At 46.4% G+C, this 24961-nt stretch overlaps 1 protein-coding gene across 2 annotated transcripts in view; it reads right to left on the bottom strand.

The window, feature by feature from the left end:
• The window catches only part of NR2C1 (nuclear receptor subfamily 2 group C member 1), a 60402-nt gene that overhangs the window by 13629 nt on the left and 21812 nt on the right, over nt 1-24961 (bottom strand). Inside the window, exons 6-11 of one of the 2 annotated variants that reach the window (XM_056574321.1) lie at nt 19256-19435; nt 18583-18730; nt 18372-18459; nt 9162-9346; nt 8928-9081; nt 3013-3134 (exon numbers count right to left, since the gene is read on the bottom strand). In XM_056574321.1, coding sequence (XP_056430296.1) covers nt 3013-3134; nt 8928-9081; nt 9162-9346; nt 18372-18459; nt 18583-18730; nt 19256-19435 — 877 coding nt within the window. Of the gene's footprint in view, nt 1-3012; nt 3135-8927; nt 9082-9161; nt 9350-18371; nt 18460-18582; nt 18731-19255; nt 19436-24961 lie in introns of both variants that reach the window. The other variant, XM_056574320.1, reaches the window with a different exon arrangement.

The raw sequence follows: 24961 nt of genomic DNA, 5'->3' as shown, positions 1-24961 counted from the left end.
TTACATAGCGGGGGGGGCTGACGTCACACACGGGCGGAGTTGTGACGTCATGATACTCCGGCCCCGTGGTCGGCACCCGGCAGTTTCAGAGCTGGCAGCACAGCGTGCAGCTCAAAGAGGTTGGTGCCGAAAGCAAGATTGCGGGGGTCCCCAGAGTCGCGACCCCTGCGGTCAGACATCTTATCCCCTATCCTTTGGATAGGGGATAAGATGTCTTCGGGCCAGAGTACCCCTTTAAGGACACAGAAATTTTACATTTTAGGGTTTCCATTTTTTTCTCTTGCATTTTAACAGAGTTCACATCACCGTTCAGCTCCTTCTTGTAGAGCTCTGTTTGCTAAATTCATTAAAAACTGAAGGGGAGGGGGGAAAAAATCCTGTGCGTCTAGTTTTTTTCTCTGCTCAACTCAAAATCAATGGGATCCGTTGGAACCTATGGTGTCCGTAATCAAAAGGACCAATTCAGTACCCCATGGGTTTTTTGCACAACAGACACCAACGACCCTGTGACAAGAGCTCCCCTGGATAGAGATGAACAGTGATCTGAACTTGTTTTACCCAGGACCAATTGTACAGAGTGGGCCATTTATATGGATACACCTTAATAAAATGGGAATGGTTGGTGATATTAACTTCCTGTTTGTGGCACATTAGTATATGTGAGGGGGGAAACTTTTCAAGATGGGTTTGCCTCATCACTGAACAAAATCTTCTGCGTAAACTGAGGGTCCTGTTCCAATTTTAGTTTTGCCCATTCTGCAGCACCTGAAACTACGGATACTGGAAGCCTGTGCTAGCATTTCTCCTGCGGTGTTGCCATCAGTGCGTGAAGAGTGGGAGAAGAGGGTTGCATTGACAATCCAACACAATGGGCAGCACATTGAACACATTTTATAAGTGGTCAGAAACTTGTAAATAACTCATGAAAGAATAAAGTTACGTTAAAACCAAGCACATCATTGTTTTTCTTGTGAAATTCCCAATAAGTTTGATGTGGCACATGATCCTATTGAAAAAACAAAAGTTGGATTCAAAATGGCCGACTTCAAAATGGCCGCTATGGTCTCCACCCATCTTGAAAAGTTTCCCACCTCACATATACTAATGTGCCACAAACAAGAAGTTAATATCACCAACCATTCCCATTTTATTAAGGTGTATCCATATAAATGGCCCACCCTTGTACTTTGTAATGACATCACACATTTCACGACAAAATCTTTGGCACAGCAAAACATTTTTTATATTTGTAGGGCAAAAACGGCAATAAAAGCGGAGGGTCTCGTTCTTTGCGGTTTACTTCTCTTTATTATAAAGGTCCATACGATTACAACAATACCATATTTATATACTTTTTTTGTACGATAATTATTATGCTTAAAAGTATCCTCTTCTGACCCCTATAACACATAATTTTTTTTTTTTTAATATACAGGGCTGTATGAGGGCTCACTTATTGCACCTTAAGCGGTCGTTTTTATCGGGACCATTCCAGTTTAGATGGGACTTTTTGATCACTTTATATTAAAAAGCAGCAAGCCATTCATTGTGTAGTTTCGTTCATGTTTAATAGTTTGGACCATTTCAGATACAAAATATGTAAATGTTTATTTTTGTATTGCTATTTTATATGAAAGATGGGAAAGGGGGGGGGGGATTTAACCCCTTAATGACACAGCCACTTTGACCTTAAAGGAGAAGTATCATGCAAAAAAATAAATAAAAAAAATTATCCCCTATCCACAGAAATGGATCGTGTTGGTCACCGCTGGGACCCCCTGCTCCTTCTGGGAATAGAGCATCACGACCCCCGCACGAAGAGGTGGCCAACACGCCCCTCCATATATCTTTATGCGAGAGCCAGAGACAGCCGAACAGAATGGAGGGGGCGTGTCGACTGCAGCTTCGTGGAGGCGTTGTGATGCTCCATTCCCCGGAAGAGCAAGGGGCCCGTCCAGGAGATCGTGGGGGTCCCAGCAGTCGGACCCCTTTCAATCTAAAACTTATCCCTTATCAAAAGGATAGGGGATATGTTTTTATGCATAATATCTCATTTTAGGACACAGCTAATTTTATTTTTGCATTTTCGTTTTTTACCTCCTTGCTTTCTAAGAGCCTTAGCTCTTATTTTTCCAATTATGATGGCTTGTTTTTTGTGTGACTAATTGTACTTTGTAAAGACATCACTCATTTTACAAAAAAAAAAGTAAGGCACAACCAAAAATTATTATTTATGCAGGGAAATTACCTTATTCTGACCACCTATAACGTTGTAATTTTTCCATACATGGGGTAATTTTATGCACAGTGGTCTGTAGTATGTATCACTTTTTATTCATTTTTTTTCCGATATGTGATGTCACCAAAAATCAGCAATTCTGATTTTTTTTTTTACATTTACGCTGTTCATCGTGCAGAATAAACATATTTTAATAGATATGTTGTGTCTTTATATTTGTATTACATTTTTTGTAGTATTTTATTTTTATAATTTTTAGTTATTCACTTTTTATGAGCAAAGGGGGAGATTTATATATTTTATGGGGGGTATATATATATATATTTTAAAAACTTTTTTGTATTTATTTTACAATTTTTACACTTTTACCTATGGAGACTATTATTAGCAATCATTAGATTTCATGTACTGTTCAGTTCATGATGTAGGAAGGTGAGGAGACCTCCGGCGACCATTTCAGCTTATCGGACCCCAGTGACTGCACAGCAGGGGTGTGATAAGCCCACTGGAACCTCTGGTGTTATTATAGATGCCGTGATCGGCCTTGATCACAGCATCTATAGAGTTAATGGCAGACATCAGCGTGATTGCTGATGTCCGCCATTATTGGTGAGTATACCTGCTTTGCAGCTAGTGCAACTCCTGCACTCACTTTATAGCCTTGTCGTAAATGTACGGCGCATGTCTTTAAGAGGTTAAAGCGACTCACTCTATAGACAAAAAGTACATGATCTGTCAAATCTATGCTTCTTTCATTGAACATTTATACTCACCCAAGAGCTTGGAAGGAGGGAATGGAGCGGGCCCAGTGCATGGACAAGAATAACAGCCGTGATGCTGATTCACAAATATAGTGCACGTTTAAGTATTCAGGCATTGGGGAAGGCATAGTCAGCTGGGAAGAAAAAGCATTCTACATTTTAAAAAGTAATGCATTGATACACAAGGCAAAAAAAAGATTTTTTATGCTTACCGTAAAATCTCTTTCTCTGAGGATCCATTGGGGGACACAGAACCGTGGGCATATGCTCTTGCCGCTAGGAGGCGCTAACACTAGGCATACAAAAGAAGGTCTGCCCCTCCTGGCAGGATATACCCCGCCCACTGGCCGTGAACTAATCAGTTTAGTCCCAAAGCAGTAGGAGGCAACAGACAAAAAAAAGAAACTAGCAGGAGTCCAAGGGAACAAGACAAAAAAAGGGAACCGATCCACCCCTCGGACAAAACCAACGAAAAACTGTACCCAAACCATGGGTGGGCGTTGTGTAAGCATAAAAAAAAATCAACTTTTCTCGGTTGGAATGCATTGGGGGACACAGAACTGTGGGATGTACCAAAGCAGTCCCTGGGGTGGGAAGAAAGGTACTCAACTCAAAATCAGGCAGAGGACGAAGCCACTGCCACCTGCAACACCTTGCGGCCCAAACTGGCGCCAGCCGATGCGAAAGTGTGTACCTGGTAGAACTTGGTGAAAGTGTGCAAGGACGACCAGGAGGCCGACTTGCAGGGCTGAAGCCCTATTGCGGAGAGCCCAAGAAGCCCCAAAGGAACGCGTGGAATGCGCTGTAACCCGAAAAGTTGGAACCTTGCCCTTGCAGCGGTACGATTCCGAAATGGCAGAGCGAATCCACTGAGAAATGGTAGCCTTGGAAGCCAGAAAACCCTTGAGACGGCCCTCAGGAATCACAAAAAAAAGTCACTCTGATGAAGAGAGGAGGTGACCGAAAGATCCGGACAGCCCGAACCACGTCCAGGGTGTGAAGGGAACGATCCTTGACGTTGGAAGGGGACAGACAAAAGGAAGGAAGGAAGAACAAATCTCTTCATTCACATGAAAAGAGGAAGCCACTGGGTAAAAAAAGAAGGAGGTGGACGAAAAACAACCTTGTCCCGATGAAGAACCAAAAGAGGGGAACGACAGGAAAGAGACGCCAATTCAGAGACCCTTCGAATAGAAGTGATGGCAATGGCGACCTTCCACGAAAGAATCCGAAGAGAAGCATTCCGAATGGATTCAAATGGAGCCTCCCTCAAAGCTCCAAGTACCAAGTTGAGGTCCCACGGAGGAGTGGGGGACCTGAAAAAGGGAGCCTTGTGGGCCACTCCCTGCAGGAAGGTGCGGACATAGGAGTTAGAGGCCAACTGCCTTTGGAAAAGAATAGTAAGAGCCGAAACCTGACCCTTAAGGGAGCTGAGGGTCAAGTGTTGGCCCAGTCCCGATTGGAGAACGGCAAGAAGGCGCGGAAAAGAAAACACCACTGGAGAAAAGGACTGTGCCTCGCACCACCGAAAATAAGCTTTCCAGGTGCGGTGATAAATCCTGGCAGATGAAGGCTTGCGGGCTCGAAGCATGGTACGAATTACCTCAGGGGAACATTTTCCACACCTGGAATGTGGATCGCCGAGAGAGCAGGAACTCGAGTCTCGGCACAGAGAAGAATTTTGGAGACATCCTCCATCGCCGAACGACTTCGCGTACCGCTTTGGTGATTGATGTATGTGACCGCCATCGCATTGTCCGACTGAACATGGACTGGCTGACCCTGAAGGAGATTCTCTGAGTGGAGGAGGCAGAGAAAAATTGCCCGGAGTTCCAGAAGATTTATGGGAAGGCAGGATTCCAGAAGGGACCAGCGACCCTGGACAGTCAGGTCCCGAAACACACCTCCCCAGCCCTGGAGGCTCGCATCGGTAGTGACAATCTTCCAGTCCTCCCCAGAAGAAGAGGAGGAGAATGGAGCCAGAAGAAGAAGAAGGGACCGCTGCACCGCAGTAGGCAGAAGAATCCAGTGATCCAGGGAGAACAGAGACTTGTCCCACCTGGCCAGAATGGCCAGTTTGAGGGGGTGACAATGAAACTGGGCAAAGGGGACTGACTCCATGGCAGCTACCATCCGGCCCAAGACCTCCATGCAGAAACAAATTACAAACAGGGAGGGTCGTCAAAGGCAATGGACACCCAGCTGAAGAGAACGCTGTTCGTCCAAGGGAAGGCGGACATGGGCTACTGCTGTGTCGAAAAGGAGACCCAGAAATATCAGGGACTGGGAAGGAGACAGATGTGACTTCTCCCAGTTGATCACCCAGCCGAAAGGGGACAGGGTGTGAAGCGTGATCTGAAGACTCTCCAGATTTTGGGACAGGGACAGGGCCTTGATTAAGAGGTCGTCCAGGTAGGGGAGAACTGAGATCCCCTGGCTCCGAGGGATGGCAATTACCTTGGCGAAGACCCTGGGAGCCATGGCTAGGCCAAAAGGGAGTGCCACAAACTGAAAATGTCCCGCCGGAACAGTGAATCGCAGGAATCACTGATGAGCGGGGAAGATAGGGATGTGGAGATCGGCATCACAGATGTCCACCGACGAAAGAAACTCGCCATGGTCCATGGAGGCAACCACGGACCATCTGAAAGTGGCGGATAAACAGATGGCGATTGAGTAACTTGAGACCCAGAATGGGGCGAACCAAGCTCTACTTCTTGGAAACTACCAAGAGGTTTGAGTAAAACCCTGAAAAACACTCCTCTGGTGGAACCGGCACTATCACTCCCTGAGAAAGGAGTGAATGTAAAGTGATCTGAAAAGCTGCTGCCAAAGAAGGAGACCGTGGAGGGCGGGATCGGAAGTAATGGTTTTTGGGAATGGAAGCAAATTCTATCCGATAACCCACTGAAATGACGTTTTGCACCCAAGAGTCCTGGACCTGAGCCAGCCAAATGTCCTGGAAGAGAGACAGGTGATCTCCCACCCGAGAAGAAGACATGGATGGGGGCGCCCCTTCAGGAAGAGGCAGGCTTACAGGTATCAGATTTGGCTGGAAAAATGCCACATAGGTTGTCCGACTTCCATGAAGGACGTGACTTGATAGAGGGAGCTTTCCGAGACGAGGGGTGCGACTGTTTGGAAGGGCGACCCGATGCAAACGGCCGAAAGGACCGAAAAGAAGTCCCTTTCTGACGGGGGTTGGAGCAACGAGGCTTGTTCTTAACTCCCGTAGCTTCGGAAATAATTTCGTCCAGCAGTTTTCCAAAAAGCCGGGAACCAGAGAAGGGTAACTCAGTCAGTGGCCTCTTCGAAGCTGCATCCGCGTCCCACGCCTTCAGCCACATGGAGCAGCGAATGGCAACCAAGTTAGCCGAGACAAGGGCCGTGCAGTGAGCAGACTCCAAAGCTGCTGAGCCGAGAAAATCACCAGCCTGAGAGATCTGGCGAGGCATATCTGCCAGTTCCTCCCTCGAATCGCCGGAAAGGATACCCTGGCGAAGCTGTAAAGCCCAAACAGACACCGCCTTGGCCACCCAAGCAGAAGCAAAGGTGGGAAGCATGGAGGCCCCAGCCACCTCAAAGGCAGACTTTGACAAATTCTTAATTTTCTTATCTGCAGAATCCTAAAGTGACGCTGCGTCTGCCAGAGCAGAGTACTGGACTTGGACAGGCGGGAGACCGGCAGATCAACCGTAGGTGGCACTGTCCATTTGGAAACCAAGTCCTGAGGAAAGGGGAATCGGACTTGAACCCTCTTGGTTCCCTGGAATCTTCTTACCAGGTTTTTCCAAGCAGCATCCAGCAAGGCTTCAAATTCCCCATGAGAACTGAAAACCTTGGGAGTACGCCGAGAGGGACTAAAGGAGACTTCTGGATCAGGATCCTAAGTTCTGGGGTCCTCCAGATGGAAAGAGTCCCGGATGGCTGACACTAAACTGTCAACCTTTTCGGACTTTGCCGAGTAGTCCTCATGATCCGAAGCGGAATCTGATCAGTCATCTGCTGCTTCCCTTGGGGAGTGGGAACCTTGCGGAGGCAACCCTTGACAGAGGTGAGGGAGACCTAGAATGAGAGGACAGGGACCTCGAACGATGACCCGGAGAACGGGTGCCACCTGTGAGTCGGAGAGGAAGAGCGAGACCGGCGAGAAGAGGGGCCACCCCAGCGTGCTCGAGCGAAGAGCCAAAGGTAATCACCTTAGAGCGCTTGCGAGCGCGAGGATCAGGGGACATGGAGCGCCATTCCCTGAGAGAACCCCGGAGAGAAGACCGTTCCAAGGCGGAGGCCACTGATTTGGAGACCCTAGCCAATTCAGAGATCAACTGAGTAAGGGAAGATACTTACTCTGGAGGAGAGACTGGCCCCACGCATTCCGACGGGACATTAGGAGTCACCGAAACGGCCGGTGAGACCAGCTTGGAGGAGCAGGTGGAGCAGGAGGATTCAGCGGAACCCCCCAGGGATTTTTGACTTACAGTCCACACATGCATAGTAGGTCACCAGTGCCGTAGCCTTTCTGGGGGGGGGGTGGGGGGTCTGGTCTAGGGTCGAACATAGCTGGCAGCCCAATAGACAGTAAAGAAAAAATTGGAGCAATCTTACCAGGTCTGTGTCCCGCTGCAGAATCAGAAGAAGCTGTAGCGCAGAGCTGTGAGGAGACCAGGAGCAGCTGCGTGAGGCACGGAGCAGAGAAAGAAAGAGGAGGAGCTAGTCATCTTTATGGCAGACCACCTCCCAAACGGTCCTCTTTGGTGAAGATTGACCTCAGCGCGTGCACCAGCTGATAGGTATATCAATGACCCTTCGGTGCGCGTGCTAGGAGACCATAGGGCACTTGCATCGGCGGGCAGAGATTCACCGCATTCTTACCCTGCACCCGCCAAACTTACCTGAAGAGGTCTTCAGCCAGACTTATAGATACCTGCATCACGTCATGCTGCTACAGTCCAAGACGAGCAGGGAAAATAGGGGGACCTAGACCCAAGGTGCTGGCCGTTGGCGGGAAGGGGTTAACTGTGCATTTGTATTTCATGTCCTGTGCCCCTTAGCCGCATATGGGGGAACAGGTAGCGCCATGCTCCTGAACCCCCACCTGAAAACAGAAAATAAAAAGGATAAAAAAAAAGTAAAACAGACCTTGTCTGTAAAAACAAAAAAAGAAGACCAGGTCTGGAAAGAGCTCCAGACCTGTGTCTTGCCTCCTAGGATACTAAGCTAAAACTGATTAGCTCAGGGCCAGTGGGTGGGGTATATCGTGCCAGGAGGGGCCTACCTTTTTTTGTTTGCCTAGTGTCAGCGCCTCCTAGTGGCAAGAGCATATACCCATGGTTCTGTGCCCCCCCCCCCCCCCCCCCAATGGAATCCTGACCGAGAAAGAGAAATTAACGAAAAATATGCAGATGGTTTGGATATGTACTTTCCATACTTATTGCATTTTTTTCATAAATGCCAATATTAGCCTGACAAATGAAGGTTTCACAGTAAGGATCAAAGACTTAGGACATACAGCAATACACAGTGAAGAAGTGAAGATCAAAGAATTATGAAATACAAAGATGAGCTTTAATAATTTAAACCATTTGGATTAAATGTAGAAACTAAAGGGGAAATTTATCAAAACCTGTCCAGAGGAAAAGTTGCCCAGTTGCTCATAGCAACCAATCAGATCGATTCTTTCATTTTTAACAAGGCCTCTGCAAAATGAAAGAAGATCTCTGATTGGTTGCTATGGGCAACTGGGCAAATTTTCCTTTGCACAGGTTTTGATAAATCTCCCCCTAAGTGCATACCTTATGTACAGCCAAATTAGCCTAAGCTCTGAAACACTTTACAGACTATTAAACATGCTTTTTAAAGATAAATAAGTTTATAACATGGTGCACAAGATGTGCAAAAGAAAGGGCACACAGGTAATGAAGCCCTACCTTGAAGGATATGTGGGTATCACTTAGAAGAGGGCCTTCCATTTCAACAACTCCAATATCTTGGAAGAGGCTGGAGCTAGATTCAATGTTTTCTGATGAGTCCTGGGAAGAGCTTTCAGATGGGTTAAGAGCTTTTGCCAGTGTATCAAAGGCTCTGAAATATCAAATAGAAATGATATAAATTAACCATTGTAATTTGTAATCAATTATATTTGGGTACCAAATAATTCCTACCTGGTGACTTCATTGTTGGACTGATTATCCTGTGTAAGTTCAGAGAGGGATGCATCACCATTGCTTAAACTTTCAACAATAGATAATTCTGTGCTGGATTGAGACATCTCTTTTGACTTGCTAAAATTTGCAAGTGATGTAACAACATTGGCTAAAGTGCTTAAATCTCCCTGAGAGGCTTCAACCTGCTAAAGAAAAAAAGGGATTCAGAAAAATACAAATTGAACTTCATTCAAGAGTTTGCCATCAGGTATGCTTTAAAATGGGTATTCCAGGCATTCTTTTTATTTGACTATGCTACAGGGGCAGTACAGTTAGTGTAGTTCATAATAGTGTCTGTACCTGTGTGTGATAGTTTTCTCACAATTCTTCTGTGATTTTCACTCCAATATTTATTTTTAACAGCATACAAAATGACTGTTGTCTCAGATTTTTCCCAGGTTGCAATGTGGCCGAGACCTGACTCACTAGTCAGCTGATGACAGGGAGCATGTCTGTTCAATGGGTGGAGTGATCGCTTGGTGGGAGAGAGATCAATCTGCAACTAATGCTACAGCTGTAGGCACCCTGATTGAAAACCACATGTCTTTGAATGGATGAAGCTCATTTATGTTTCAATGGGTGGGGTGGCTGATGTGTGGGAGGGAGGAAAATGGAATTATGGTATTTGTAGGCAAAAGAAGAAAAAAACTCAAACAGGAAATACCAGTTCCCAAAAAGCTAGCCACAGTGTTATGGTGGACTTCCAATATAGCCATTTAGCCCCAAGACAAGCCCAGATCCTTCCTAAGCATGTCCATTACTGTCTGCCAGGTTCATATTAAAATCCCCTATCCAAAGGATAGGGGATAAGTTGTAGAGCGCTGGGGGTCCAAGCTCTGGGGCCCCCCCGAGATCTCCTGGATGGGGCCGCAGCAGTCTGCAGGAAGTGCAGTTTCGTCCCCAGCAGAAAGCCGTGGCAGACATGCCCCCTCCATGTATCTCTATGGGGTACATGGAGGAGGCGTGTCGGCCGCAACGTCATGTGGGGACAGAACGCCCCCTTTCCAGCATACTGCCGTGGCCCCGTCCAGGAGATCCCGGGGGACCCCAGCGCTGGGACCCCCGCGATCTATAACTTGTCCACTATTCTTCGGATATGGGATTTAGGAAGTCCCTATGGTGCCAGAACAGCATAAACAAATAAAAACTACTACTATTTTGGAAACTACACCCCTCAAGGAATGTAACAAGGGGTACAGTGAGCCTTAACACCCTACAGGTGTTTGATGACTTTTTGTTGAAGTCGGAAGTGTAAATTAACATTTTTATTTTTTAAACTAAAATGCTGCTTTTTCCCCAAATTTTACATTTTTACAAGGGGTAATAGGAGAAAATGCCCCGCAAAATTTGTAACCCATCTCTTCTGAGTATGGAAATACCCCATGTGTGGACATAAAGTGTTCTGCGGGTGCAATACAATGCTCAGAAGAGAAGGGCCCAATTTGGGTTTTTGAATGCAAATTTAGCTGAAATTGTTTTTGGGAGGGATGTCGCATTTATTAAGCCCCTATGGTGCCAGAACAGCACAAAAAAAAAATAAAAAAAAAAAATGGCATACTATTTTATAAACTACACCCCTTAACCACTTATTTCATAAGTGGTAATATGAGAAAATGTCACCATAAATTTGTAAATACATTTCTTTGGAGTAAGGACATAACTCATATTTGGACGTAAACTGCTTTGCGGGTGCACGCCAGGTATCAGAAGAACAGGAGCGCCATTCAGCTTTTGGAGAATTTTGTCAGGGGCCTGGAGCGTTTACAGAGCTACCATGGAGTCAGAACAGCGGGACCCCTCCTAAAGTGCCATCATTTTAGAAACTACGCCCCTCAAGGAACGTAACAAGGGATACAGTGAGTATTTACACTTCACTGGTGTTTTGAACAGTTGGCCGTAAAATGACAAAATCAGTATTTTTGTAAAAATAGGAGAAATGATAGGAGAAATGCCCCCAAACTTTGTACAGTGGTCCCTCAACATACGATGGTAATGTGTTCCAAACGAGCCATCGTTTGTCGAATCCATCATATGTTGAGGGATTCGTGCAATGTAAAGTATAGGAAGCTGTACTCACCTGTCCCGCCGCTCACGATGGTGTCCCCGGGCCTCCGCTGAGCTCTCCTGGTCATCTCCGGTCCTCTGCTGTCTTCCGCAAGGCCTTACTGGGCCTGCGTAGCGACGTCATTACGCCGCTGCGTACGCCATTCCTATTGGAGGACGTGCGCAGCAGCGTATTGACGTCATCGGAGAGGGCCGAGAAGACACCGGAAGACCAGCGCTGGACCCGGAGGGCACCCCGGAGCATCATGGAGGGGTAAGTAATACTTACCGCACCACACAGGGAACATTAAGCTGCTATCCGGCAGCAGCTTAAGCATTTTGCTGTTGTTGCTAGGAGACTTGATACTGAGGAAACCAAAAAAAGTCGGCTCCTCCCAGCAGGATATACCCGCCTACAGAGCCTGAGGTAATCCGTTTAGTCCCCCAAGCAGTAGGAGAGGACCGAGAGGCAGAAACCAAGACCAGTCAAAAAATTAACTGAACACACCCTCGGACAGGTAACCAAAACCGGAACACCAAAGAAAGGGCGGGAGCTGTGTCCCCCAATGAATCCTCCGAGAAAAGGATTTTACGGTAAGACAAAAATCTCTTTTTCTCTATCGGCTCCATTGGGGGACACAGACCTTGGGACGTACTAAAGCCGTCCCTAGGGTGGGCACAGAAAACAATCAAGGGGCAGGGTGGGCCACCGCCGCCTGCAACACCTTACGGCCCAGACTAGCATCAGCGGATGCAAAGGTATAAACTTGGTAAAATGTAGTGAAAGTGTGCAAGGACGACCAGGTAGCCGCCTTACAGACTTGAGAGGCTGAAGCCCTGTTATGGAGAGCCCAGGAAGCTCCGACAGAACGCGTGGAGTGAGCTGAAACCCTGAAAGGAGGGGTCTTCCCCTGCAACGGTAAGCTTCTGAAATGGCAGACCTGATCCAGCGCGAAATGGTCGCCTTCGAAGCAGGTAGACCCTTACGGTGACCGTCAGTAAGAACAAAAAAGGAGTCACATTAAGGAAAAGAAGACGTAACAGAGAAGTAAGTACGCACCGCCCGTACCACATCAAGTTTATGAAGCAAACGCTCCCCGGGATGAGATGGAGAGGGACAAAAGGACGGGAGGACGTAATCCTCATTAAGGTGGAAGGCAGAAACCACCTTAGGTAAAAAAGAAGGAACCGGACGAAAAACAGCTTTGTCCTGATGTACAATCAGAGAGGGAGAGCGGCAAGAAAGAGCTGCCAACTCCGAAACCCGTCTGATGGGGGTAATTGCCATAAGGAACACCACCTTCCAGGAAAGGAGACGAAGGGAAACCTCCCTGAGGGGTTCAAAGGGCACGCCCTGTAGGGCGCCAAGGATCAAATTCAGATCCCAATGAGGTGTAGGAGACCTGTAAGGAGGAGCCGCGTGGGCCACTCCTTGAAGGAATGTCCGAACATGAGAATCAGATGCCAGAGGGCGCTGGAAAAGAATGGAAAGGGCCGAAACTTGACCCCTTAAAGAGCTGAGAGCTAATTGCTGTTCCAGCCCTGACTGCAAAAATGCAAGGAGACGGGGAAGGGAGAACACCACTGGAGAAAAAGATTGAGATTCACACCAACGAAAATAAGACCGCCAGGTACGGTGGTATATCTTCGCGGAAGAGGGCTTGCACGCCCTGAGCATGGTGCGAATCACCTGTGTTGAGAAGCCATGGGCCCTTAGTACCGCGGTCTCAACCGCCACGCCGTCAAATGCAGCGATGGTAAATTGAGGTGGCACAGGGGACCCTGAGAGAGAAGGTCTGGATGGAACGTAAGGCGCAGCGGAACGTCGTCCAGGAGCCGGACGACGTCGGCGTACCACGTACTTTGAGCTTCCTCAGGACCCTGGGAAGGAGAGGAAGAGGAGGGAACAGATAAGGTAGGGCAAATCCCGACCAAGGAATCACCAGTGCGTCCGCTGCCAGAGCACGGGGGTCCCGCAATTTTGACACAAAGAGGGGAACCTTCTGGTTGTGGCGGGATGCAAAGAGGTCCACATCTGGAGTTCCCCAGAGGTCGCAGATATCTGCAAATACCTACGGATATGAAGGGACCACTCGCTGGGGTCGGGAGAGGACCGGCTTAGGAAGTCCGCTTCCCAATTGTTTACACCTGGGATGTGAATTGCCGAGATGACCGGAACCCTGAGCTCCGCCCAGAGAAGAAGCTTGGAAACCTCGGCTATCGCCGCCAAGCTGAGAGTGCCGCCCTGGCGATTGATGTACGCCACCGCAGAGGAGTTGTCCGACTGGACACGAACTGGGCGGCCCTGGAGAAGGATCCCAATGTAACAGGCAAAGGTAGATTGCCCTCAGCTCCAAGATGTTGATCGGGAAGAGTGTCTCTCTGGGAGACCAAAGGCCCTGGACTGTATGGTCTCGGAAAACAACCCCCCCAACCCGAAAGGCTGGCATCAGTCGTGACCACTAGCCAATGGAGGGACAGGAAGGAGCGCCCCTGAAGAAGTAGTGGGGAGCGGCGAGATGTCCGAGGAAGTACAATCTTGCGATCGAGGGACAAGGGAGACCTGTCCCACCGGGATAGAATCGTGAGTTGAAGATGAAACTGAGCGAAGGGAACGGCCTCCATGGCCGCCACCATCCGACCCAGGGCTTCCATGCAAAAGTGAATGGACACCGGGGAGGGGTTCCTGAGTATATGAACCCCCGACAGAAGGGTCACCCGCTTGTCCGGTGGGAGGTGCACCCGGGCGGACTGGGTGTCGAACTAAAGTCCCAGAAAAACCAAGGACTGAGTGGGGGATAGGTTGGACTTGTCCCGATTGCCCAACCAACCGAAGCGAGACAGAGCCTGAAGAGTGAGGGTGAGACTCTCTAGATTCTGGTCTCTGGACGGAGCCTTGATCAGAAGGTCCTCCAAGTAAGGAGTCACTGAGACCCCCCTCGTCCGTAGCAGGCCGATCACCGGCGCAAGGACCTTGGTGAATACCCTCGGTGAATACCACGCCACGACCGAACGGAGAGACTCCATGCGGAAGTGGTGCAGGAGGAGATGCCGGTTGAGTAGCTTTAGATCTAAGATGGGGCGTACTGAACCCCCTTTCTTGGGAACTACAAAGAGGTTGGAATAAAAACCTCGAAAGCGTTCCTTGGGAGGAACCGGGACAATGACCCCCTGAATGAGGAGGGACTGAAGCGCACCCCGAAAGGCTTTTGCCAGAGAGGGAGACCGTGGGGCTCGGGAAAGGAAAAAGCGATCCTTTGGAAGAGAGGCAAACTCGATCCGGTAACCATTGGATACCACATTTCTGACCCATTTCTGACCCAGACATCCCGGAAGAGCAACAGACGACCTCTCACCCGAGAAAAATCCGCGGGTGGGGGGGTCCCTTCAGGCAGAGGTGGGTTTGCGGATGCCCGCCTTGGCCGCAAAGCGGCCCGAACGGTTATCCGATTTCCAGGATGGGCGAGTCTTGAAGAAGGGAGCCTTCTTGTCCTGAGAAGGCACCTGCCTGGCCCCCATCGTGACCCCGAAGGTCCGAAAGGAGGTAGATTTAGGGCGGGAAGTAGTACTGTGGGCCTTATTTTGAGGTAATAAAGAAGTCTTCCCTCCCGTGGCTTCCAAGATGATCTCATCAAGGCGCTTACCAAAAAGCCTAGAGCCAGTAAATGGAAGCTCAGTGAGAGATTTTTTAGAGGCTGTGTCCGCATCCCAGGCTTTGAGCCACGCGGATCTACGGAGAGAAACTAGGTTTGCCCTGATAGAGTCGGTAAACCCAGATCGCAAGGCCTTGGAAACCCAGGCAGAGGCAAAAGCAGGGAGAAGAGATGAACCCGCCGCCTCAAAGGCAAATTTTGCCAAGGTATCCACCCTTTTGTCCGCTGGATCCTTAAAAGAAGCAGCATCGGGCAAAGGCAGGGTAGTAGTCTTAGATAGGCGGGAGACTGGTGGGTCTACCGTAGGAGGTGAAGTCCACCGGACAATGAGGTCCTTAGTGAAGGGATAACGTGCTTGAACCTTCTTTGTTTCTTGAAATCTCTTGTCAGGATGCCTCCAGGCAGACTCCAGCAAGGCTTCAAATTCAGCATGGGAGCTTAACATCTTGAGTGCCGGACGGGCACGATGAAAGGAAACTTCTGGGACAGCGTCCGAAGTTCCTGGGTCCTCTAGGTGAAAGGTGTCTCTTATGGCCGAAACCAATGAGTTCACCGTGTCTGTCATGTCTGTGCGGTCTTATGAACCAAAGGCAGAAGCCTCATCAACCAGTTCTCCAGTGGAGTGGGAACGGGTGGAGGCAGCTTTAGAAGAAGGAGACACTGACCTGGTGCGCGTTCTGGGGACTCAGAATGGTGACTCGGGGAGCGTCTTCTAGAAGAGCGACGCTTGCGGGAAGACGTAGCAGAGGGGCGATGCCCATGAGGGGAGCGTCTACGTCTGTACAAAGACTCCGGAGAGGAGTCAGAGGAATGACCCCTATTACGCTTGGGAGAGCGTTTAACACAGGGTGAGGAAGAGCGAGTCTCTCTTGAGGAACGGTGTAAGGAGGACCTTTTCAAGGCAGTCACCACGGAACGGGAGACATGCGCCGAGTCAGAGATAGACAGAGAGGGAAGACACCCATATTGGAGGGGCAGCAGAGCCCACTGGGTCTGGGGGAGCATCCTGAGTAGGAATACCAGGGGGGTCAGGAGGTGCAGTGGTGCAGGCGGAACAGGTGGGTTCAACAGACCCAGGCATTTTAGAGTTGCAGCCCTTGCAAGAATAGTAGGTGACCAGGGCCCTCAGGTACCTGCTTAGAAGGAAGAACAGTTCTGGGCTCGGACATGAGTAAAATAAAACAGTCTCACCAGCGTCCGTGTCCCCCACCAGGCAGCTGCTGTAAGGAGGAGAGAGAGAAAAGAGAGAGAGAAGAGAGAAGAGAGGAGAAGAGAGAAGAGAGAGAGAGAGTTCCCATTGTTCCCATTGGCTGTAGTGGTTCGCACGTCTGCACTCACAGGGCGCGAAGAGGAACAATGCCGGCGTGGAAATGCGCGAAAGCGCCGCAGGCAGCTTACGATGCGGCCGGAGCACAGGAAATAGGCAGAGTGAGACGGCAGCCGCGGCTGTTGGAGAAAGGACAGAACTGCCAATGTTAAAACACTGGCGTCCAGAGAGGTGCTGACAGTCCTACACCACTGACCACCAGCCCCCCAGTTCCCCAATAAAGTAATAGGGAGCCCCTGCCTAGATAGTAAGAGAGGGGGATGAGCAGAGCCACCTCAGAAATCCACACATTAGCTGATAATAAAGAGGGAGTGGGACTAAAACAGGGGGTCTCCAGAGGTTGCAAGTCCCCAAAACCTGTAAGAAAAGGAGGGGGGGGGGGGGGTAATATTCACCTTAGTCAGAAGAACTTACCTAATGAAGTCTTCTGATGAAGTCTTCAGTCAGCTTTATGCCGCATTATCAGTCTAATGGAGGAATTTCCGAATGGCCTCAAACCGCCTCTGTGTCATGTGTCAGGGGGTTTGGTAGAGGATGTCCCCACTCCAGTACTGCCTGACACTGGGTTTTTTGACTAGGCCCATATGCACTACGAGGCCCCAAAATGTCCTCATTTCGTCTGCATTGATAGCGTACCATTCATTGGGCATGGCCAAAAACGAATCTGGGTGGTGGGCGACGAACTGTTGGGCGTACAGATTCGTCTGCTCCACCATATGATTGACAAAGTCGTCACTGAAATAATAGCTAAAAAAAAAAGTCCATTTCAGTGTATCCCACTAGGTCAATCTGGACTCTTCAGTTGCCAACAAACTCAGAAATCCGTGGCTGATATCCCTCTGGGGGTCTCCAGACAGGTCCACTGGAAGGGGGCTCCGGTACGCTTGTCTGAGGGGGTCGAACTCCTATTACGAGCAGCATGGCCACTTGTACTAGTGTCGGCCACTGGGTCACTATCATGGGGGTGCGTGGCCTCGCCTGGTGGCGTCTCCGCCACCTTCTGCGGGACTCATCATCAGAGCTAGATGAGGAGGAGGATGAGGAAGAACACAGAAAAGCAGAATCTTCCTCGTCCTCACTGGCAGATTTGGTGTTGGAAACAAGTAAGGCATATGCCTCCTCCACCGAATATGCCCGGTGGGCCATCACGTTTTTTTTCACGGAATATTTTTGTCCACTCCTACCCTTCCCTCCACACAAACTCACCCTGAACTACAGGTGGCAGGAGGCCACTTCTTCTGCCCTGAGGGGCACAGATCTGGTCAGAAGGGGGGGGGTCCCTGGCTCTTCCCGCAGACTGAACTCCGTGGGCTAGAAGAGCTGAGAGAAGGGGACATTAACCCCTCCTCTGCCAGCAGCTATTGGTCCAACCAACAGCAGCTCATCTGGGGAGGTGATGTGATCGCAACCTCCCCCCCAGCAACAGAAGGTGATTGGCAGTGTATAGTACATCGCTGTTCACCTTCTAATTCGAGGTCATCGGGTCACACGTGACCCATGTGACCAAAAATCACAGACATGGCGGGGGGCGATCGCCGTCATGGCGTTGTCACGGGATGCCTGCTGAGTGATTTCAGCAGGTATCCCAGTCCGGTCCCCACTTGGCGAGCGGCAGGGACCGGAATCCCCACTGCGTACAGGTACACCCTGTGTCCTTAAGTACCAGGACGTCACAGCGTACCTGTACACCCTGTGACCTTAACGGGTTAATATTATTGCCTTTTTCCTGATTGATCTCCTTGTCTTTGACCCATTTTTTTTCCTTCCCTTTCCCTCCCACCCAGTTTTATATGCCTTTTGTTCTGATTAGGGCCTCTGCCCATTGTGCCACCATATTTCCTGTACGTTTTTAATAAACTTACTCCTTTTGACACAAAAATTAACACATCAAACATGGAAAAAAAAATCAATTAGCTGAATTGGTAGCATGATGTCGTAAAAATGAAGAGGATGCTGCTCTAGATTAACACTGTTTTTCCCAGTCAGCCAGCTGTGAAGGGAACTGCAGCCAGCCCAATTTAAGCTGCTCATCCTTATTTGGAGATCCATGAAAAAGCTGCAATATTTTGCTAAAAGAGGAAAGAGTCAACATTTCTTCCCTTTTTTGGATCCATTTATCTTTTGCTCCTTAAGCAGAAAAATTACCTTTTCATGTGATATTAACATGGGCTCTGTTTTAATTCCAGAAGACTGTATATTCACTAACATTCCAGAATCCAAGAAATTGTTTGACCTGGAAAGGCAAATAAATGGTTTATATAATAGCAGTAGAAGTAGTAGCATAGTAGCTTTACCCAAAACCATACAAGTCATCTAATAAATAAATTCTGACAAAGAACAAAGTTCAAAAGCTCACCTTACGGGTTTGTTATCAGTTACAAATGTTGTTGTTGCAGCAAGTGGACTTCGCAAATCTTTCCTAATGTAGATTTTTTCTGTGGATGCTGCGCAATTTGAAGATTTTTCTCGAGCAACTTCTATAGGTTTTCTTTCACACTGCACTGCTGCAAAAGTGATTGATATGACATTATATAAGGAAAAAAATGCACTAAAGCATTATTGTATAAAATGAAATCATAACTTCAATAAAGTTAAGATCTCCTGGGTTGATGAGTCCTGCTTCCAAAAGATATCACCGATTATGGCAGCACTCGGTTTATATTAAAACTATACTGAAGGAAGATATGTAAATGTTCCCTTATTTATTTATGCTACATGCTTGTCATCGTACACATCAGTCCCTGTTCCCAAGGGGGCACATAGTCTAATTTCTTATCACACACTAGGGGAAATTTTCAATTGTAGGAAAAAAACTGAGAAAAAACACAGAGAAAAAACACAGAGAACAAACACATTACAGATAATGTGGGTGGGTTTGGTTAACCGTATAAATGTTAGTCCTAACAAAACTACAATGTGTGCCAGTGAAAAAAAAAAACAGAACTAGCCACATGCATGCATAATACATTAGATGAGCAGTCTCTTATAGATCTGAAAAGCAAGGTGAATTGGAACAAACATACACTTACAATCTTGCTTCATTCCAAGTGCAATACATCTCTGTAGCCGGCAGTACTGACATCTATTACGGTAGTGTTTGTTAATTACACAATCTTTTGATCCTCTGCATGTATAAACCAAATTTTTCCTAATACTTCTTTTAAAGAAACCTTTGCAGCCTTCACATGTTACAGCCCCATAATGACGCCCTGGAAGAGTTAAGAAAAAAAAAAGCATGACCCATCATACCCACATTAGTAAGTACTGCATAGACTTTAATATTAATTATGGTTACTTGTTTTTGCCTCCATAGCCACTATCTGCTCTTACTTAAACAATTAAAATTTCTGGAAATTCATTCCCGTGTTCATTTTCATTCTCATATACAACCTAAAGGCAGTAGGTAGGCTAGAAAAAAAAATCTGACTACTGCTTTTGGGCATTATAGCAACCATGCCGGAGGTAAGAAGTGCTAAGTATTTGGTATAATACACAGGACAGTGTGGGAATCTTTAGTAACATAAATCTGTGTGATAAAATGAACAAGATTTCCATTTTTCACTCTACTGTTCTTATTTGTCGCTACAAAAAGAAAACAACATTTAGAAAGAATAGGCACTGATTTTTTTGTACTACATCTATATATCCATGTATGTGTGTGTATATATATATATATATATATATATATATATATACACACACACACACATAGACTAATGCATTTGTTTCAACAAGTGAGTGCAAGGAGAGGTGGAGGTAATACACAAGAGATGAATGACAGTATTTGTATATTATCTGGACCCTGTGACACCAGAACACACACCAAAGCGTGTTTTGGTTTCCTTTTATCAGGGGGTGGGAGGGTTTGCTAATGAAGGGAAACCGAAGTGTCGGTTGGGGTGCTACTAGTATTACTGCCATCTTTTACTTCCATCTCTTACTTGCTTTAACCACTTAGGGACAACGGGCGTACAGGTACACCTTCACTCCCTGGTACTTAACCCCGTAAGGACTCAGGGTTCCTCCTTACCTTTTAAAAATCATAACCCTTTCAGTTTTCCACCTAAAAATTCATATTATGGCTTATTTTTTGCGCCACCAATTGTACTTTGCAGTGACAGTCATTTTACCCAAAAATTCACGGCAAAGCGGAAAAAAAAATCATTGTGTGACAAAATCGAAGAAAAAAACGTCATTTTGTAACTTTTGGGGGCTTCTGTATCTACGCAGTGCATATTTCGGTAAAAATGACACCTTATCTTTATTCTGTAAGTCCATACGGTTAAAATGATACCCTACTTATATAGGTTTGATTTTGTCGTACTTCTGGAAAAAAATCATAACTACATGCAGGAAAATGTATACGTTTAAAAATAACTTTTTTATTTTTCCACATACAGGGTGGTCTGAGGACAAATTTTTTGCGCCGTGATCTGAAGTTTTTATCGGTACGATTTTTGTTTTGATCAGACTTTTTGATCACTCTTTATTCATTTTTTAATGGTATAAAAAGTGACCAAAAATACGCTATTTTGGACTTTGGAATTTTTTTGCGCGTACGCCATTGACCGTGCGGTTTAATGAATAATATATTTTTATGGTTCGGACATTTACGCACGCGGCGATACCACATATGTTTATTTTTTATTTACACTGTTTTATTTTTTTTATGGGAAAAGGGGGGTGATTCAAACTTTTATTAGGGAAAGGGGTTAAATGACCTTTAACAACACTTTTGGAAACTACACCCCTCACGTAATGTAATAAGGGGTGCAGTGAGCATTTACACCCAACAGGTGTCTGACAGATTTTTGGTACAGTGGTTCGAGAAAATGAAAAATAAAATTTTTCATCTGCACAGCCCACTGTACCAAAGATCTTTCAAACACCAGAGGGGTGTAAATGCTCACTGCACTCCTTTTATAAATTCTGTGAGGGGTGTAGTTGGCATCACATGGGGGGGGGGGGGGGGTCCACTGTTCTGGCACTACGGGGGGCCATTCCAAACAAATTCTCTCGCCAAAAGCTCAATGGCGCTCCTCTTCTTCTGAGCATTGTAGTGCGCCAGCAGAGCACTTGACGTCCACACATGGGGTATTTCCATACACAGAAGAAGTGGGGTTACAAATTTTTGGGGACATTTTATCCTTTTACCCCTTGTAAAAATGTAAAATTTGGGGAAAAACCAGCATTTTAGTAAAAAAATGTTTTGCATTTACACATCCGACTTTAGCAGTCATCAAACACCTGTGGGGTGTTAAGGCTCACTGTACTCCTTGTTACGTGCCTTGAGGGGTGTAGTTTCCAAAATAGTAGGCATGTGGGTTTTTTGTTTATATACATATTTGGTATCGCCGCGTGCGTAAATATCCCAACTATTAAAATAAAATGTTAATGATACCATACAGTGAATGGCGTGAACGTAAAAAAAAAAAAAAAGGCCAAAATAGTTGCTTTTTTATAACATTTTATTAAAAAAAATGCATTAAAAGTTTTATATAAGCAAATATGGTATATATAATATCAATAAAAAGTACAGATCATGGCGCAAAAAATGAGCCCTCATACCGCCTATTATACGGAAAAATGAAAAAGTTATAGGTCTTAAAAATAGGGGGATTTTAAACGTACTAATTTGGTTAAACAGTTTGCGGGTTTTTTTAAGCGGAACAGTAATAGAAAAGTATGTTATCATGGGTATCATTTAAATCGTATTGATCCAAAGAATAAAGAACACATCATTTTTACTGTAAATTGTACAGCGTGAAAACGAAACCTTCCAAAATTTGCTAAATTGCGGTTTTCTTTTTAATTTCCCCACACAAATAGTATTTTATTGGTTGTGCCATATATTTTATGGTAAATTGAGTGATGGCTAGAGATGAGCGAATTTACAGTAAATTCGATTCGTCACGAACTTCTCGGCTCGGCAGTTGATGCTTATCCTGCGTAAATTAGTTCAGCCTTCAGGTGCTCCGGTGGGCTGGAAAAGGTGGATACATTCCTAGGAAAGAGTCTCCTAGGACTGTATCCACCTTTTCCAGCCCACCAGAGCACCCGAAAGCTGAACTAATTTATGCAGGAAAAGTCATCAACTGCCGAGCCAAGAAGTTCTTGACGAATCAAATTTACTGTAAGTTCGCTCATCTCTAGTGATGGCATTACGACAACTGGTCGTGCAAAAAACAAGCCCTCATACTAGTCTGTGGATGGAAATATGAAAGTTATGATTTTTTGAAGGCGAGGAGGAAAATAACGAAAACGTAAAAATAAAATTGTCTGAGTCCTTAAGGCCCAAATGGGCTGAGTCCTTAAGGGGTTAATTTTGTGTCCCCTTAAAATAACTCAATACACAGTCATTAATGTCCAGGGATGTGGAATTCTTATCGCCCGACGCCCGGGACATGCAGTTCCGGGCAGGTGCATTTTTCCGGCCCTCAGCCAGGGCCGGACCTAACAAGCGCTGCGGCGCTCACCGGTCTGTATGGAGCGGGCTCCCGTACTCTGCAGCCCCCGGTGTGAGGAGAGATTTCCGAACCTATGCAAAAACCAAACCGCTCCTCCCCTCAGCTCTCTCGCTCCGGGAATTTTACCTCACACCGGCTGTAGAAAGTTGAGTCCTCTGAAGGCAGTGCAGGGGAAGGGGAGATGAGAAGCTGTGTACGTCCTCACTCCCCCTGCTCTGCCTTCTTTCTGCAATGCAGACCTGCGGGGGAGATGAGGGGGCATGGCTTCTTGCTCCCCGTGCAGACCAGTGTCCTCTGCCTTCGATCCCCCCAGCTCTAGCTTCAGAAACGTTCGGAGAGCTGAGGGGAGGAGCGGTCGCATGTCTGCACGGGGCGCAAGTTTCACACCGCCGCTAATAGGCAGCATGCGGCGCTCTGTAGTCTGTATGGAGCGGGCTCCCGACTTCTGCCCGCTCCATACTCTGCAGTCCCCGGCTGTTTTCAGTAGCGGGGGGCGGCCGCTAATAGCCAGCATGCGGCGATCTAAAGGGACATGTGAATGCTCCCTGGTGGGCTAGTGGGGTGGATAGCCCCCTGCAGCGTGATCGCAGGGGGGCGATCCACTATAGAGGTAGCCGGAGGACTTACCTCTGCTTCCTGCTGTCTGGCTCTGTCATTGATAGATCCTGGCTGGACCAGGCTCTATCAATGGATCGCAGAGCACACAGATTAATAGAGGTCAATAGAACTCTATTCATCTGTATGAGGAATCTAATGATTCCTCCTAAAAGTCTAATAAAGTGTAAAAAAAAAAAAAAGTTTTAATAAAAGTTTAAAAGACACACATTAACCCCTTTAATGTTAAAAGTTCAAATCACCCCCTTTTCCTATATAAAAACATATCAACAAAATAAAAATAAACATATTTGGTATAGCTGCGTGCATAATTGTACAACCTATTAAAATATAACATTATGTATCCCGTACAGTAAATGTAAAAAAAATACCAAACCACAGAATTGCAATTTTTATAATATCCCCAGGAAAAAAAGTTTAAAAGAGATTAAAAAGTCAGATCAATACCAAAATGGTACCAATACAAAAACAGATTATGGCGCAAAAATTAGCCCTCATACAGCCTGGTATGCAGAATTTTTTTTTTACAGGGGTCAAAAAATGGCAAGTTCAGAATTTTTTAAAAATTAGTACAACATGACGTAATTTATACAAATCTGGTATTGCTGTAATCAGGCTGGTCTAAAGTATGGAACTAACAAGTTATCTGACTTTGACCTCAAGGTAAATGGCGTAGAAAAGAAAAGCCACCAAATCTGCTAAATTATCTTTTACTATTTAAATTTCACCTCACCTAATATATATACACCGTATATATTTTTGGTCCAAAAATTATGTTATGGAACAATTAAAAGGTATCATTATTGTAGGTAGTTATGGCTATTATAGGGTGAGGAGGAAAAAACGAGAGCGTAAAAACGAAAATTGGCCCGGACAAGTGGATCGTCATGAGGGACAAGTAGATTTTGCTCCATTTTAGTCCCGTGGACAAGTAGTTTTTTTTTATAAATTTCCACACCCCTGATGTCTAAATCCAAAGCCCAACGTGTCAATATTTTGTGTGGCCGCCATTATTTTCCAGCACTGCCTTAACCGGTTGCCATCTAAGGACGAGCTGGCTCGTCCTAAGACGACAAACAGTGTATGGCGCGGGTTCCTGATTAGAGCTTGCGCCATACCGGGCGGCCCTTAACTAATTCTTGTAGAAAAAGCAATCAAAAAGCTGTATCAAAACAAAAATGGTACCGATAAAAACTACAGACCACGACACAGAAAAATTAGCCTTCACACATCCCCCTATGCGGACAAATAAAAAAAAGTTATACAGGTCAGAATAGGACATTTTTAAACGTACAGATTTTTGTGCAAAAAGTTAAAAAAATTTTAACAGAAGTAAAACAAAAGCAAACCTATATAAGTAGGGTATCATTTTAACCGTATGGACCTACAGAATAAAGATAAGGTGTTATCTTTACAGAAACGTGCATTGCCTGGAATCAGAAGCCCCCAAAAGTTACAAAATGGTATGGTTTTTTTTTTTTTTTCAATTTTGCCCCTCAAGTATTTCTTTTCTGGTTTCGCCACAGATTTTGTGGGGAAATAATTGATGTCATTACAAAGAGAAATCCTGATGAAGCTGCTGTAGTGAGCGGCGGAACGCGTGGAGCGGGTTGTTTTCCCCCCCATTGCACTAGTACACTTTATTGTCTGTTT

This window comes from Hyla sarda, chromosome 4 (assembly GCF_029499605.1).
Source record: "Hyla sarda isolate aHylSar1 chromosome 4, aHylSar1.hap1, whole genome shotgun sequence".
Lineage (NCBI taxonomy): Eukaryota > Metazoa > Chordata > Amphibia > Anura > Hylidae > Hyla > Hyla sarda.
Note: the sequence above shows the minus strand (reverse complement) of the source record. Positions and strands in the feature narration are given on the sequence as shown.